The sequence below is a fragment of the Etheostoma spectabile genome, chromosome 21, assembly GCF_008692095.1.
Source record: "Etheostoma spectabile isolate EspeVRDwgs_2016 chromosome 21, UIUC_Espe_1.0, whole genome shotgun sequence".
NCBI lineage: Eukaryota > Metazoa > Chordata > Actinopteri > Perciformes > Percidae > Etheostoma > Etheostoma spectabile.
The window spans coordinates 17,877,157-17,891,201 of NC_045753.1; the positions used below are offsets into that span (position 1 = coordinate 17,877,157).

The window sequence follows — 14,045 nt, forward strand, 5'->3', positions numbered from 1 at the left end:
AAGGTTGGTGGTTTAATCCCTGGCCCTGCAGTCCCACGTTGAAGTGTCCTTGGGCAAGATACTGAACCCCGAGCTGCCCCCGATGCTGCGCATCGGAGTGTGAATGTGTGTGAGTGTTTATCTGATGAGCAGGTGGCACCTTGTACGGCAGCCTCGGCCACAGTGTTTGAATGTGTGTGAATGGTGAATGTATCCTGTATGATGTAAAAGTGCTTTGAGTAGTCGTTAAGACTAGAAAAGCGCTATATAAATACAGCACATTTACATTTACATAGTGTTAACCCCCCCCTAAAGGCCCTAACACACCAACCCAATAATCGGTCATCAGACAGTCTGGCGAGGTCAGTGACTCAAGTCTGTTTGATGTGTTCCGTGCCGTTGTCCGTCGGAGGGGCCGTCGGCCTTCATTTTGGCCGATCTGACATGCTCAGTCGGAAGGCGGGCACTGCCGGCAGTGGGACAATGACCAATCTGATTGGTGGAGTGCTAACCTGGAAATGACAAGAGGGATGAGCGGGACTAGACTCTCTCAAAATCTGACAGAAATCTTTTAAACTGACCTTTGTTGATCTGAATTGAAGACAGATCAATCAGCTGCCGTTGGCAATCGGCACTGCTTCAGTGTGTTCCGAGGCACTTTTTTGGAGTTGGGGAGGCGGTCAGTCCAACGGTCAGCCCTCGGGTTGGTGTGTCAGGGTCTTAAGCTGTCCTATAAAAATAAAAGATATAGAATATACCAAGACAAATATCATATTGCTATACCAAGTGTAAATGGGCTCATAGTGAAACTTCTGTGTTTATTTATCCGTCCACAGGCCCAAGTACTTCTTCCCAACCTGCACAGCAGACACCAGAAAGCGGCCAGGAAAGCTTGCCGGCACACACTCCGTCCTCACAGCCGTCATCCACAGATTCCTCCTCACTCCGCTCTCCTCAGCTGTCCCCACTGACATCCCCTGGCTCTCAGCTTTCCGATCTACCTTCAGATAATCAAACCGTGGAAGGGTGCAGCTCGGCCACCGGTTCAGCCCCACACTCTGACCCTCAGGGGAGCTCCACGGGAGGTGAGGAGAACGAGGTGGTGAAGGTGGAAGAGGCTATAGAGGCCAAGAGCAACAAAAAACCTCTTCACTGTCCTACGTGCAAAGTGACGGTCAATTCCAGCTCACAGTTGGAGGCTCACTGTAGTGGTATGTTGTGCAATACTACTGATATTATGTTGGTTAATTAAGGATTCTGATAGTCCACCTCTCTGTTTGGCTAAATCAGGCTCGAAGCATAAACAGATGATTGATGGTCCCAACAGCAGCCAGTCACAACGCAGGGTCAAGATGACATCATCGCCCAGGCCAACCAGCCGAATTAAGCAGCGAATGAGCAGCAAGACCAGAGCGGTTGTGGGTGTATCTAGCCAGCCCTTCCACTGCGAAATGTGTCGGGTGTCCGTCAACTCAGAGACACAGCTGAAGCAGGTATGTGGGTTTATCCTGATATACTAAATGTGACTGACTTTACTTTTGTATAAACCCTTGACCACAGTATAAAAATTAAAAAAAATATGGAATCCCAAATCCATGTGTTCTCAAAGAAAACTACCCAGTTTGCTGACTCTTTGGTTTGTTAGATCTTTAAACTTACTTTATATTGTTGTCCCCTTTTAGCACATGAGCAGCAGGAGACACAAAGAGCGTTTGGCTGGGAAGCCTGTCAAGGCGAAGTTCACCCCCTATAATAAACTACAGCCCAGTGCTATCTTAGCGGTAGGTTGTCTCTCACACACACACGCACGCACACACACACTCACACACACACACACACACACTCACACACACACACACACACACACACACACACACACACACACACACACACACAAAGTATGCAAGTATGATATGGCTAGTGGTTGATACAAATAAAACATATATACTGTATATATATTGTGTATATATACTTTGTATTTATACAAAGTATATATACAATATAAGTGGTGGTAGTAGTAATTTATATATATATATATAAATTACTACTACCACCATCTCTTTGATCTGGACTGAAATATCCTAATTTTGTACGGACATAACCCTAACCCTAACCCAGACTTTTGTGATCTTTTAACTTTTTTATCTAACACCATCATCAGGCCAACATTTTAATTTATCCTATACTTTGGTCTATGACCAAAACTATTGACATTTCTATGTAACTTAGCTGTAAATTATGTTTAGTGGTAATTAGCAAATTCTAGTAGCATGCCGATTTCATAATTTAGCTCAAAGCACCACTGTGTCTAAGTACAGCTTCACAGAGCTGCTAGCTTGAATTTAGACACTTAGAATAAATATGTATCTTGTCTTTGGTTTCAGACTAAACTGGCCCTGCACAAGCAGCTATCTAAGGCCTTGCCGGCAGGGTTCCTGACCAGCCCCCTCAATCAAGCTGCCTTGTGCACCATGGCGTCTGGACCCTTGGCACTACGGCTGCCGCCGGGTCCCACAGCCTTCATCCATGGTCCCCTGATCAGCCCCACACTCTTTAGGCCTGCCCCAGGACCTTTGAGGGCCACACATGCTCCTATTATCTTCTCTCCTTACTAGCAATGAGCCAGGCTAGGCTGGAGGACTTACAGTACAGTGGACCTAAACTAGCCAAAGCTGGACAACCAGACAATCTTAGCTTGGTCAGTAAGTACAAAGCACAGGATCCCCTGAAGGACATTAGGACACAGTGCAGTGACTACGATGGCAGCATGTAAACATGTCAAGTTTGGCAGTTTCAAGTTGTAACAACAGTATGCACAGTATTATAGTAGATTGAGATTTCAGTGCTAACTGACCAGTGTCTCCACCCCTTTAAAAATGGAAGGACCATCGCTCAGCTGTTTCCCCTCAACAAACTGTTGAGTGCATGTCCCCGGGTCTGGACCCCTCTGGAAGCCATAATGACTAGCATCTTTTAGTTTAATATAAAAGACAATGATATAATACACTAGGGTGTGTAAATGTTACTAAGTGTTTGTTGCCAAAATTCTTTCAATTTTAGAGCTTTCTAGTTGTACTCTGGGAGAACAAGTACAATACTTCATTCCTGCTTCAGTCTTTATAAACAAGATCAAGAAAGTCCAGATTGTGTCTCCCATGGAAGTGGCTATTTCCATATCACCATCCTCCACCAATGAAAAGACAAAGGAAACTTATAACTTTGGATTGCTAAGGATAGTGCATCTCAACAAATGTATATCTTTACAGCCGTTGTCTTATGTGGATGTATTTTTGTTAAATAATTTATTTAAGATAAATATATACATTCATTTCTTTTCTCTTTGTATGTGTTTCTCTCTTGCTCTCTGTGTTATTAAGTGACAATCAACCACCATCCTGATATGATGCCAAGAATACTCGCCATATGGAGACAAACTACATATAATGCATACAGTGCAATTGTTTCATTTAAAGTTATAAAATTAAAAAACTTGTGTGGATGAATAAGTTGTGATTGAGCAACAGCTTGATGCTGTTTGTGCAATATAAAGAGACAGGCTGATGTGTGCTGTTCCCTCAAAATTATATATAATGATTTATCCACAACATTTAAATGTCCTTGACGTCTTTATAAACCTGTTATTTTTTTATATAGCTTGATAAAAAAACAACTTTCTTTCACTTTAGAAAACCACTCCCACCTGATAGTGCTGAACCATCCTAAGCAATATGTATTTTTAAAGTATCACCTGGTAAAATGAATGACTAGTGTAACTGTGCATCAATTGCAATAATGTAAATGATTATGTGGTGAAAATGTCAATACTGTATTCTATATGAACTTATAAATAGTTCTGTTTTTACAAAGTTGTGGTAGTTTCTTTATATGCAAATATAAGTTTCTTTAAGCTTTTATTACGGATAATATAGGCCTACTTCATGTATGAATAAAGGTATCAGGAAGAACACTTAAAGGTCCTTGATCAAGGCACACAGTCATTTACAACTTGTATCGTCAGTTTGGCACTGTTCTTATTTCAGATCACGATGCAGATCAAGATAGGTGTGCTTTTACCACATCCAACTTTGAACTCGGTTTCCATTTTGATCTCAACTACACACCATCTGTAAAGATTTGTGACCCAGACAGACAGACAGACACAAACACCTTGCAAAGTACTTAAAACCTCTTCTGTGGTAGTTCCAACTGCAGTCACCTTGTGACACACACAGAGTCACAAGGTGAAAAACAATACCAGCATTGCTGTTGTGGCTTGTAACAAAGTCATTGCTGACCCCCGTACTTTATGATACTCTAGTGCTCTCTAGTGGTATTATGTACATAAGAGATAGGATAACCATAGCAAGCGAGATGCCAATGCTATTTCCTGCAATATACATTTGTATCTATCTAACAACCAGCAAATTGTGAAAAGGAGTAGTTACCATGCTTTTCATAATAATGATAGTGTACAAAAAACATGCTTTTCATAATAATGATAGTGTACAAAAAACATGCTTTTCATAATAATGGTAGTGTATATAAAGACATCTAAATCTCTTTATTATTGATGCACTAACCCAAGTTAAAATCATGTTTAGTCACTTTGGGATAGATAATGCTGTTCGCATCTCTACAAATATCATTGTGACTTAATGCATTCTTTGACATTCAATTGTAGAATGTTCGTAGGAGGAGATTAACTGTAAATAAAAACAGAGTTAATGCTTTTTTTTTAACGAAAAGCATGCATGATAGAGTTAGAAGTGGGGGTTTTGATATGGAGAATGTCTAATATACACAAAGCCAGAGCATGTCCAGCTGTTCATTTGTGAATCATCCTTTAAATCCTGGTGATAGCAGCCTGATCATTCGTTGATTTAAAAATGATTACAAGTAGAAGCTTATGGGGTAGTTGAAAATATATTTAAATGCTTCATGGACTCTGGCAAGGTTTGCTGGGTAAAACGTCTTTAACTGTCTATGGGTAAAACCGCAGCACATTTCTGGTTGTTTTTTTAATTCATTTTTTGTAACATTTATTTTCAAAAGCTAAAATATGCATTCCTCAAAGGTCCTGCTTTGAGAAAGTTAAATTAAAACCATAGATACACTCTATGATTAAAACATCTTATATTTTGATACTTTTTTAATCTGTTTTCCATGACCGTACAAAAAGAGGAAGAAAAAAAAGTCCCCGGAAATGACGTCGGATCGTGATCGTTCTTTCTAGAAAAAAATGGCTGCTGTTGACATCGACGTGCCGGTGGACACAGAACCTCAAATCCACAATCCAGAGGACATGGATCGGTAAAAGATATATATAATTGTCCGCTGTGTTTTGTTGTGCTGCGCGTTTAATATGAAAATACCCCGTGATTCACTAACTGAACTCAACCGTTACCTGACAGAGCTAGGGAACAACAGCCGTTATCAGCTCGGGGACAAGCTAACCAGGCTAACGTTACCTATCAGTCCGGGGAAAACGGCACATTTAGCTTTAAATCTTAGATTTGATTTGTAGTTGTTGGCTTCATCATAGTTTCGACAGTTCAAATTAGACCACATTTGGTGGATTCTTTAAATTTATTTTGCTTCGCAACTTATTCGTCAAGGAAACCTAGCGTTAGCTAAGATAATTAGCGTGTCTTGACACATGCTTCTCAGCTAACAGCTATATTGTATTTTGAGACTTATTGGGTCAATAGACCTGCTGGTACGGAAACATTTACTGAGACCAAAACATCACTAGCTACAGTCTGTTTCTGGACCGTAAGTCAGCAGTCCGTTTTCGAGAAAGTTCCAGAAGTGGCATACCGGTAAATAGATGGCATTAGTTGGACTTGGTTCTCAAACCATCAGATAGAGTTACCGTAATTACCTAAGTTAACCTTCAAATCATTAAAAACATTAACAGTCTCACTAATGTTAATAGTCAGTGTTGTGATGCGACATTCTTCAATAGTTAAAAGTGTCATATTATGTTAATTTTCAGGGTCATACTTTTTTCCTAAGTCATATTTACATGCTTTAACGTTAAAATGTTTTTGATTGGTCAACGTTTACAGTCTTCCACATCTGCGCTCGTGATGTCTGTACCGTAATTGCAGCCGGGTCATGACAGTGACGGCACTGTAATGGCACTTTCTAGTGACATCACAACTGTACAGAACTCCTGACAGATTGTTTAAAAGAACACTTTCTTAATATGGGCTTTGTGCTTTTCTCTGTGGATTGAGCATTTTAATACTTTGGAAGTATTTATATAGCCCCTCAACCTGCTTTACAAGGAAAGAATCCCAAAAAATCGTGGATGTCTCACTGTTTACAATATTTGACCTTTTAAAGCAAGCCAAAATGTACTTCTCTGGTAGGCAATCTACCTTGACAGTAATGTTACATTTTGCATTCAATTGGTGTCTTGTCACATTATGTGATCTGTGCAAAATGTGAAGTAACACATGTGCTAATACATAAAAGAATGTTAACATGTGTAATTAAAATGTCCACATAACAATTACTAATGAATATTAGGTAGACTTTACTGGGCTTACAATGTGCCACATGTGAAATATAAAATATAGGAATCAGTGATTTTTCCAGTTGTTTGTGATTTGAAATAATCCAAAGTACCAAAATAAGTGAGTTGGCAATGTCTCAAACTGTTAGTGCTATATTTACAGATAATAGACAATAGCAATATGTTCTACTGTGAATTTAGTTATGTCAAAGATTTGCATTGTGGCAACCTTTGTACTAAACAAAATTCTGCTGTTACCATATCAAGGAAAGATGAGCAATAGAGCATTGCTGGACATTGTTGTAGTCATTCTAAGCTAAAACCTATGTATCTTCTAATTTCTGTCCCAGCATGCTATATCAGAATTATACAATTTTATTAATAAAAATTCTGTTATTGTCTCTCAAAGTTTTTACACACTAAGGGTGTATTTGCTTGTTATCTGCCATGGCAGAAGCATGTTGAAATGAACAAGTCATGCTAAGGAATCCGTGCTTCTTCCTATATCTTGGCCTTTTTTAAGACTAACTGCTGAATTTGATCTATCTGATTGCATTAGTTAACCATTTTGCTGATGGAACACATTCACTGCTATGTCACTGACTGGGTTGCAGCGTTAATAGCAACACTATTAAATGTTTCAGCCCACAGTGAGCAGCACAGCATTTTTTCCCGTATGTGAATCAGCGTTGATTTGCCCTTTAACATTTGGCACTTTCTGAAAGGTCTGCAGCAGGTGAATTTCACTGCTATGTTTAGTACTACAGCTATCAGGACTGTACAGTATGTACCACGCTCTGCTGTCCCAGTTCCAGGTGTAACACACCACTCTCCAGTCCTATCAGGCTCTGCCTCATTTGCAACAAAGTCTCTGAAGAATACAAATGAGTATGAGCAAACCATTTGATTAAAAAAAAAAAAAACGGCCCGTTCGGTTTGATTGGTAGAAGTTTTTAACGAATTACATCAGATGTACTCCAGCTTTTTGACTCCTTCTAAAAGCTCATACGTTATTGATTGCTGTCGGTGTGTAAAGACCATTTTGAGAAATATATAAAAAAGTTTATATTGGAAAGTATTACCAACCGTGCCTTTAATTGGTTGTAGGGCTAAACAATTTGGGAAATATATCTAATTGCAATTATTTAAGCTAATACTGCAATTGTAATATGAATCACAATATTGGCGGGAATGATAATTTTTGCATCATTGATGTTATTTTTTTTTAATTGAAAAATCCATTAAAAGGATCATGGTGGGGTTTTTTTTGTTCTTTTTTTCAAAGATCTGTACCAAACAAAGATTTTCCATTAGGCTGGAAGGCATTAGGTAAATCAAACTTGCGCAATAAAGACATTGTAAATACACTCGGGGTTTTTTAGTTAGCTGAAAGAGAGTATCAGTGGAAAACTGCACTTTTTTATGGTGCCTTTTGTCTCCAGTTCAATTTCAATAAACTTCAGAACAGTTTGTTTTATACTGCATCAGCTAGTTACTGTCTGGTTTCTGTTTCTTTTCTCTTTGCAGTCAGGCCGAAGGCTTCAAAGAGCAAGGGAATGCATTCTACAGCAAGAAAGAATACTCTGAGGCGTTCAACTATTACACTAAGGCCATAGGTGACCACCAACTTCTCTTAACCTATTGATCAGTATTTGTTTACAGTGTTTCCTTTAGGATTTCTTTTAGAAGTTGGTCCAAGTCTGTCCGAACAACCCCATCCCTCCCCCGCGCCCCGCCGCCAAATGTTTTACATAAGGAACAACTGACACTGTGCTGCAGACAAATATATTCATTCACCTCTATTCACACGCAGGCATATTTTCAGTTGTGATGGAACTGTATTTTCTGAGAAACTATAGGGCAATTACTTACTTAACAGTAAATATTTGCTCTATTTCATTTTTCAGACTATTTAAACATGCCTTGGCAACTCACTTTCATACTAACTGTACATGCAGACTTTAACACCCTTCCAATTTGATCTCATTCCTTATAAAATAATTTCAAGACTTAACATTTACAACGAGTCTACAAAATTAATTTTACAAGAAATTCTTCATTGGGAAATCAAAACCCAAATGACTACATCCATAGAATGTTTACAATTTATTTTACAGTACACTGACTCACTTACCATTTTAATGTTTCCTGATGTTTGATATCAGGACGATGAGCTGACAAAACTGACAAATTGAAGGTTGTTCAATTAGAACGAACCCATCGCGGTGACGTTTTTGAGGGAGCTGTTCGTTTAATAGTCGACTTGGAATAGATTGAACGTTTTGACAATAAACTACATCAACACAACAGTATGTGGAGTTTAACTAGACGGGCCAAATAACCTCTGAATATTTCTACTGGTTGTTAAATAGCAATGTGAGCGGCAGCCAACGGGGGCTGCATTATGTCGGAAGGGTCATTTAAAAGGCAACCCGGACTACATTGTGCACCTGCCCTTTTTCTTATTCCGTGGCTGCAAAACATTTTTGCCATGGCAGGCCGCCACCACAAAATCAATATAGAGGAAACACTGGTTTATACTCTACAGTCGAGAAATGCTGATGATTTCCTCTTGTCGTACATCTACTTTAAGACTTGACTGCTGCAATTTGTATGGACGTACAGTATATTTAGCTGTAATTTCTACCCACATATCAGATTTTGACATTTTTTCTTCTTCTTTCATCTCAAGATGTAAGCCCCAAAAATGCCAGTTATTATGGCAACAGGGCAGCCACCCTCATGATGCTTTGTCGCTTTCGAGAGGCCCTAGAAGATTCCCAGCAGGCTGTGCGCCTGGATGACTGTTTCATGAAGGTCGGTTTGAACTTCATCTACATTCTCATCTTTGCCCGCCCCTTTTTGTCTCAAAACCCCTGCTGCCCTTGCAGAATAGAGAGTAACATATACAGTTGTTTACAAAGTCTTGTGCCCCTCCTGTCCCACAGGGTCATCTACGTGAGGGCAAGTGCCACCTGTTGTTGGGAAATGCCATGGCGGCCAATCGCTGCTTTCAAAAGGTTTTGGAGCTTGAGCCCAGCAACAAAGAGGCCGAGCAGGAGGTAGGGATCACCTGAACTTTTTGCATATTATTTAATGCAATTACACTATAGGAAAGCATTGAATTGAATTGCGTACTAATCACAGTCTTGGAACTAAAGACTGAATAACGCACTTTAAACACGTCTGTTAACATTATAAAGAAAGATTGATTGATTGATCGATGATTGTTGTTATATTTTAGAATAAGACTGCAGGGACTCTACTGGAGTACGAACGGCAGGCAGATTTTGGCTTTGAGAAGCGGGATTTCAGAAAGGTATTTACACCCATTTTCTTTTTTCACCTTTTTCCAAGTTATTTCTATGGTCAGTTAGCTGGAAAATATGAGAGAGAGATTTCCTCAACAAATCAAATAGATGATGGAAAAATCTGTCAAATTGTGCTTAATTTTGGTGCTTATTACACACGCACACACACGCATTTTGTCTGTCAAAGTTGTTAAGATACACTGAACAGCTTGTTTGACTAAACAATAAACATTTTTTACATTGAATAATAATTAAACAAATTTTTAGCTATTACAAAGCTGCAAATATCTCCATTTCTTTTCATGAATGAATGAAATGATAGTGTAACAGGTGAATTGACCCTGTTCTGATCCAGGTGGTGTACTGCATGGACCGGGCCTTAGCTGTGGCTTCTGCCTGCCACCGCTTCAAAATCCTCAAGGCCGAGTGTCTGGCTCTGTTGGGACGCTATCCAGAAGCCCAGTCTGTAGCGAGGTAGGTACATCCAGTGGTAGCTTCATGGTGTAGGATTGTTTTGTTACAGTTATGCAAATCATTCTTGGCTTCATATACAATTTTAATATGAGTACAAGGTCTGCTTTAGTCGCTTTCCAATGAGAAGGATGGAATGGATTTACAGATTCTTCACAGCAGATGAAAACAAAACTTTCTTTTACAGTGATATCCTGCGAATGGATTCCACGAACGCAGACGCACTCTACGTCCGAGGCCTGTGTCTTTACTACGAGGACTGCATCGATAAAGCTGTACAATTCTTTGTTCAGGCTCTGCGCATGGCACCTGACCACGAAAAGGCCCGGCTAGCCTGCAGGGTAAGATTCAATATGAGTATGTTTTTTTGATGCAAACACTGATGTATAAGCCTACACACAATGCAGTTTTGTGAGGCAAAACATTGAATGTAATCAGAACTTTTGTATGTTTAAAAGAAAACTCCACAGTGCACCTTTTTTTTTTTTATTTATTTATTAAAGGCTAACACAAATAGACTAAAACATATCTGTTCCTACAGCTCACATACATGACAAGGCAGCTCAACACAGTAAATCCACGGTTCGAGACATGCTGAAATACAGAGAACACCTTTAACATGGCTTACATTTCACTGCAAGTGTGAGTAAATTGTTGTAGGAGGAACCTAATGACTTGTTCTCTTTCTAAATCAGAATGCCAAAGCCTTAAAAGCCAAGAAAGAGGAGGGCAATCAGGCATTTAAGAACTGCAACTATGAAGCCGCCTACCAGCTGTACACTGAGGCCCTGACAATAGACCCCAACAACATCAAGACCAACGCTAAACTCTACTGCAACAGAGCCACGGCAGGAGCAAAGGTCAAAGGCAACGAATCAGCAAACTGCTAGTCACAGGCCTTTGATCAATAATGCTGTCTGGTTATTTGTTTAAAAGTAGCAACCTTGCACAGTGCTTGGGCTGTTCTTACTCATCCATTCATACATTTTCTTATTTCCTCATCAACAGCTGAAGAAACTTAATCAAGCCATAGATGACTGCACCAGCGCAATCAAACTAGATGACACTTACATCAAGGCCTACTTAAGAAGAGCTCAGTGGTATGATACACATTTAATATGAGTACATTTTTCCTCGTGTATGTTCCGCATTGTGCAGGTTTTGAGTGTGTACTTTGTATAACCCCATAGTTACATGAACACGGAGCAGTATGAGGAGGCCGTACGAGACTATGAAAAAGTTTACCAGACAGAAAAAACATCAGGTAAGCAGGTGTCTTTCTTCATTTTTACCTGTCTTAACTGATACACTAGCTGGTCAGGTTTTCACTCAATCACACATTTTATCCCTCTAGATCACAAACATCTGCTGAAGACAGCACAGCTGGAGCTGAAGAAGAGCAAAAGGAAAGATTACTACAAGGTGCTGGGGGTCAGCAAGAACGCCACCGAGGACGAGATCAAAAAAGCCTATCGCAAACGGGCCCTCATGCACCACCCAGGTAGGCCTCTTGGTTTTTGCACAGACATGCATGTAACCAACTCTGGATACATTTGATGATTTAAATAAAAAAAAAAAACACGTAATTGTATCATCTTGTTGCAGACCGCCACAGTGCGGCAACTCCCGAGGTGCAGAAGGAGGAGGAAAAGAAATTCAAGGAGGTGGGCGAGGCCTTCACTGTGCTCTCTGACCCAAAGAAGAAGATGCGCTACGATAGTGGACACGACCTGGAAGATGAAAGCTCCTGTGATGGCGGAGGTGACTGCTTTTAGTCTTTTCTTTTCTTTGGCTAGATTTACATTCCACCTGTAGGTCATTGGTGGGTTGAAAGAGAACATATCAGTTTTTATTTATTTTTTTATTTTTTTATATATGACTTATTTTAAAGGCATACATTTCAAACTAAAAAAGCACTTGAGGCATGCCCTATCACACAATGTTAATGCATTGTGAATCTTCCCAGTTTTGAACAATTTTTTCTGATTATTCCAGCACCACAAAAATGCAGCCGATTCACAGATTATTCACAATACATATGTACATGTAATATCATAACTTTATTTTTTATCCATAAATTTCACGTTTTGGTGGATATTCCAACTTTCACTCCATTTCTCCATCTTGTTCTTCCTGAAACTCATCATCACCAGCTAATCCCGCTATATTTTTGCCTTTGCTTTTTCTTTAGATTTTGATGCAAACAACATCTTCAGGGCTTTCTTCGGCGGCCATGGTGGAGGAGGAGGAGGAGGAGGATATAGTTTTGATTCCAGTCCAGGTATGTTTTTTTTGTTTTTGTTTTTTTCCCAAGTTTGGAAATCCACTAGTTTATTGAATCATGGAAAAATCTGTCAGAGAAAGTGCATCATATTAACTTACCTTTTGTTTTTGTTTTTTTCAAGACTCTGGACCTGGAAATTTCTTTTTCCAATTTGGCTAAAGTAAAGGAGCATATTGGAAAATGCAGCCCCGCAGTGGACAAAATTAAAATGGACTCACAGTTACCTCATGATGCTCATACTCCTGAGTGTCTTACAAAATCTCCCCACTATTCTTGATCAAGAGGTTTCTCATTATCACATTCACTCCTAAATTTACTCCTCGCATTGATGCTAACAAACAGTGGGAAGGATAATTCAAGTTGAGAATTATCATTGTATATAAAAAAAGGTTCTTAAGAAGTCTTTTTTTTTTTAAGAGGTTTGGATCAGCTGATCAGAGCATGTTCCTGTTGCCAAAATCAAAATGACATTAAATAAAATCTTGTAACACTGCCTCAACCATCATTAAAGTGATCAGTAAGAAGAAATACATTGAAAGTGTAAGCATCATGGTTGATTAGTTTTAGAAGACATAACATGGCTTACGTTTTTAAGGTTTTCCTGGGATAGCATGTCTCTATAGAGTGTCAATGTACTGTGGAAGTTTGATGTCAAAACTGACCTCAGGACAGCCTGTTTAGGACGCCGGTCTCTCGCAAGCGTTTGTTCAGGTTTTATTGGCTCACTTGTCAAATATAGAGTAGACGTGCAGGTTTTTTTTTGTTTTTTCTCCATGCTGCATTGTATATTTGAATCGAATGTAAAGCGTTTTGTGTCCATAAAATTTTTTTTTCTTCAGTCTTCCCTTGGTCTATTTATATTTATTGTACTGTATATTCTTACCTGTATACAGCAGAATGCAAGTGTTTGTCTTCCTTCTTTTTTAAGAGACTCATTTATAAGTGTTTAACACATCATCATCTTTGCTCTCAGATTGTGCAAAGTATTGTATTCCTTCCCTAAAACAGGCTAAAATCAGCATACTTACGCCTTTCACTTGAAAGCACCGACCAAACATCTGTCCCTTTCAAATTTAAGTGGTGCCTTACCAGAATTAACAAATCAGTCAAAAGCTGCAGAGCAAGACCTATTTACATGTTTATGTTCTTTCACAGGACCTTTTTTTGGCCAGCGAATAAAATTGAATTTTTGCAAGTTAATTCTTCATCCCGTCAAACACAAAATACTTTTATGTCAGCGTCAATCTCACCTAACTGTTATCCAGCCATACTTGTCATGCACGTTTTGTCAGTACAGCCCTTTCCCTACGTGTTCTACCTGTTTTAAAAGGGGCACTGATAGTAGGTTGAACGCTTCTATTGTTAATTGTTCTTTCAATGAACTATGTATCATTTTGTAAAACTTTTCACAGTATTATCGACATGCTTTTTTTATGCGAAAAATAAAGTCTTGTCTTTTACTGTAATGTTGGACTTATTT

General features: G+C 39.1%; 2 protein-coding genes across 5 annotated transcripts in view; both read left to right on the top strand.

The window, feature by feature from the left end:
- The window catches only part of LOC116671113 (zinc finger protein 385C), a 72,946-nt gene extending 69,101 nt beyond the window's left edge, over positions 1-3,845 (top strand). For 3 of the 4 annotated variants that reach the window (XM_032502072.1, XM_032502073.1, XM_032502076.1), the window contains 4 exons: positions 816-1,190; positions 1,270-1,472; positions 1,662-1,760; positions 2,364-3,845. In XM_032502072.1, the coding sequence (XP_032357963.1) occupies positions 816-1,190; positions 1,270-1,472; positions 1,662-1,760; positions 2,364-2,594 (908 nt within the window). In that variant the 3' untranslated portion in view covers positions 2,595-3,845. The remainder of the gene's footprint in view (positions 1-815; positions 1,191-1,269; positions 1,473-1,661; positions 1,761-2,363) is intronic. The other variant, XM_032502074.1, reaches the window with a different exon arrangement.
- Positions 3,846-5,143: 1,298 nt separating this feature from the next.
- Positions 5,144-13,408, top strand: LOC116671672 (dnaJ homolog subfamily C member 7). Its single transcript, XM_032503069.1, has 14 exons — positions 5,144-5,289; positions 8,027-8,115; positions 9,192-9,316; positions 9,448-9,561; positions 9,744-9,818; positions 10,166-10,284; positions 10,469-10,622; positions 10,977-11,141; positions 11,290-11,381; positions 11,472-11,545; positions 11,636-11,782; positions 11,887-12,042; positions 12,473-12,562; positions 12,687-13,408. Exons 1-14 carry the CDS (start codon positions 5,219-5,221, stop codon positions 12,722-12,724), a joined length of 1,509 nt encoding a protein of 502 aa, XP_032358960.1. The 5' UTR covers positions 5,144-5,218; the 3' UTR covers positions 12,725-13,408.
- The last annotated feature ends 637 nt before the right edge of the window (positions 13,409-14,045 follow it).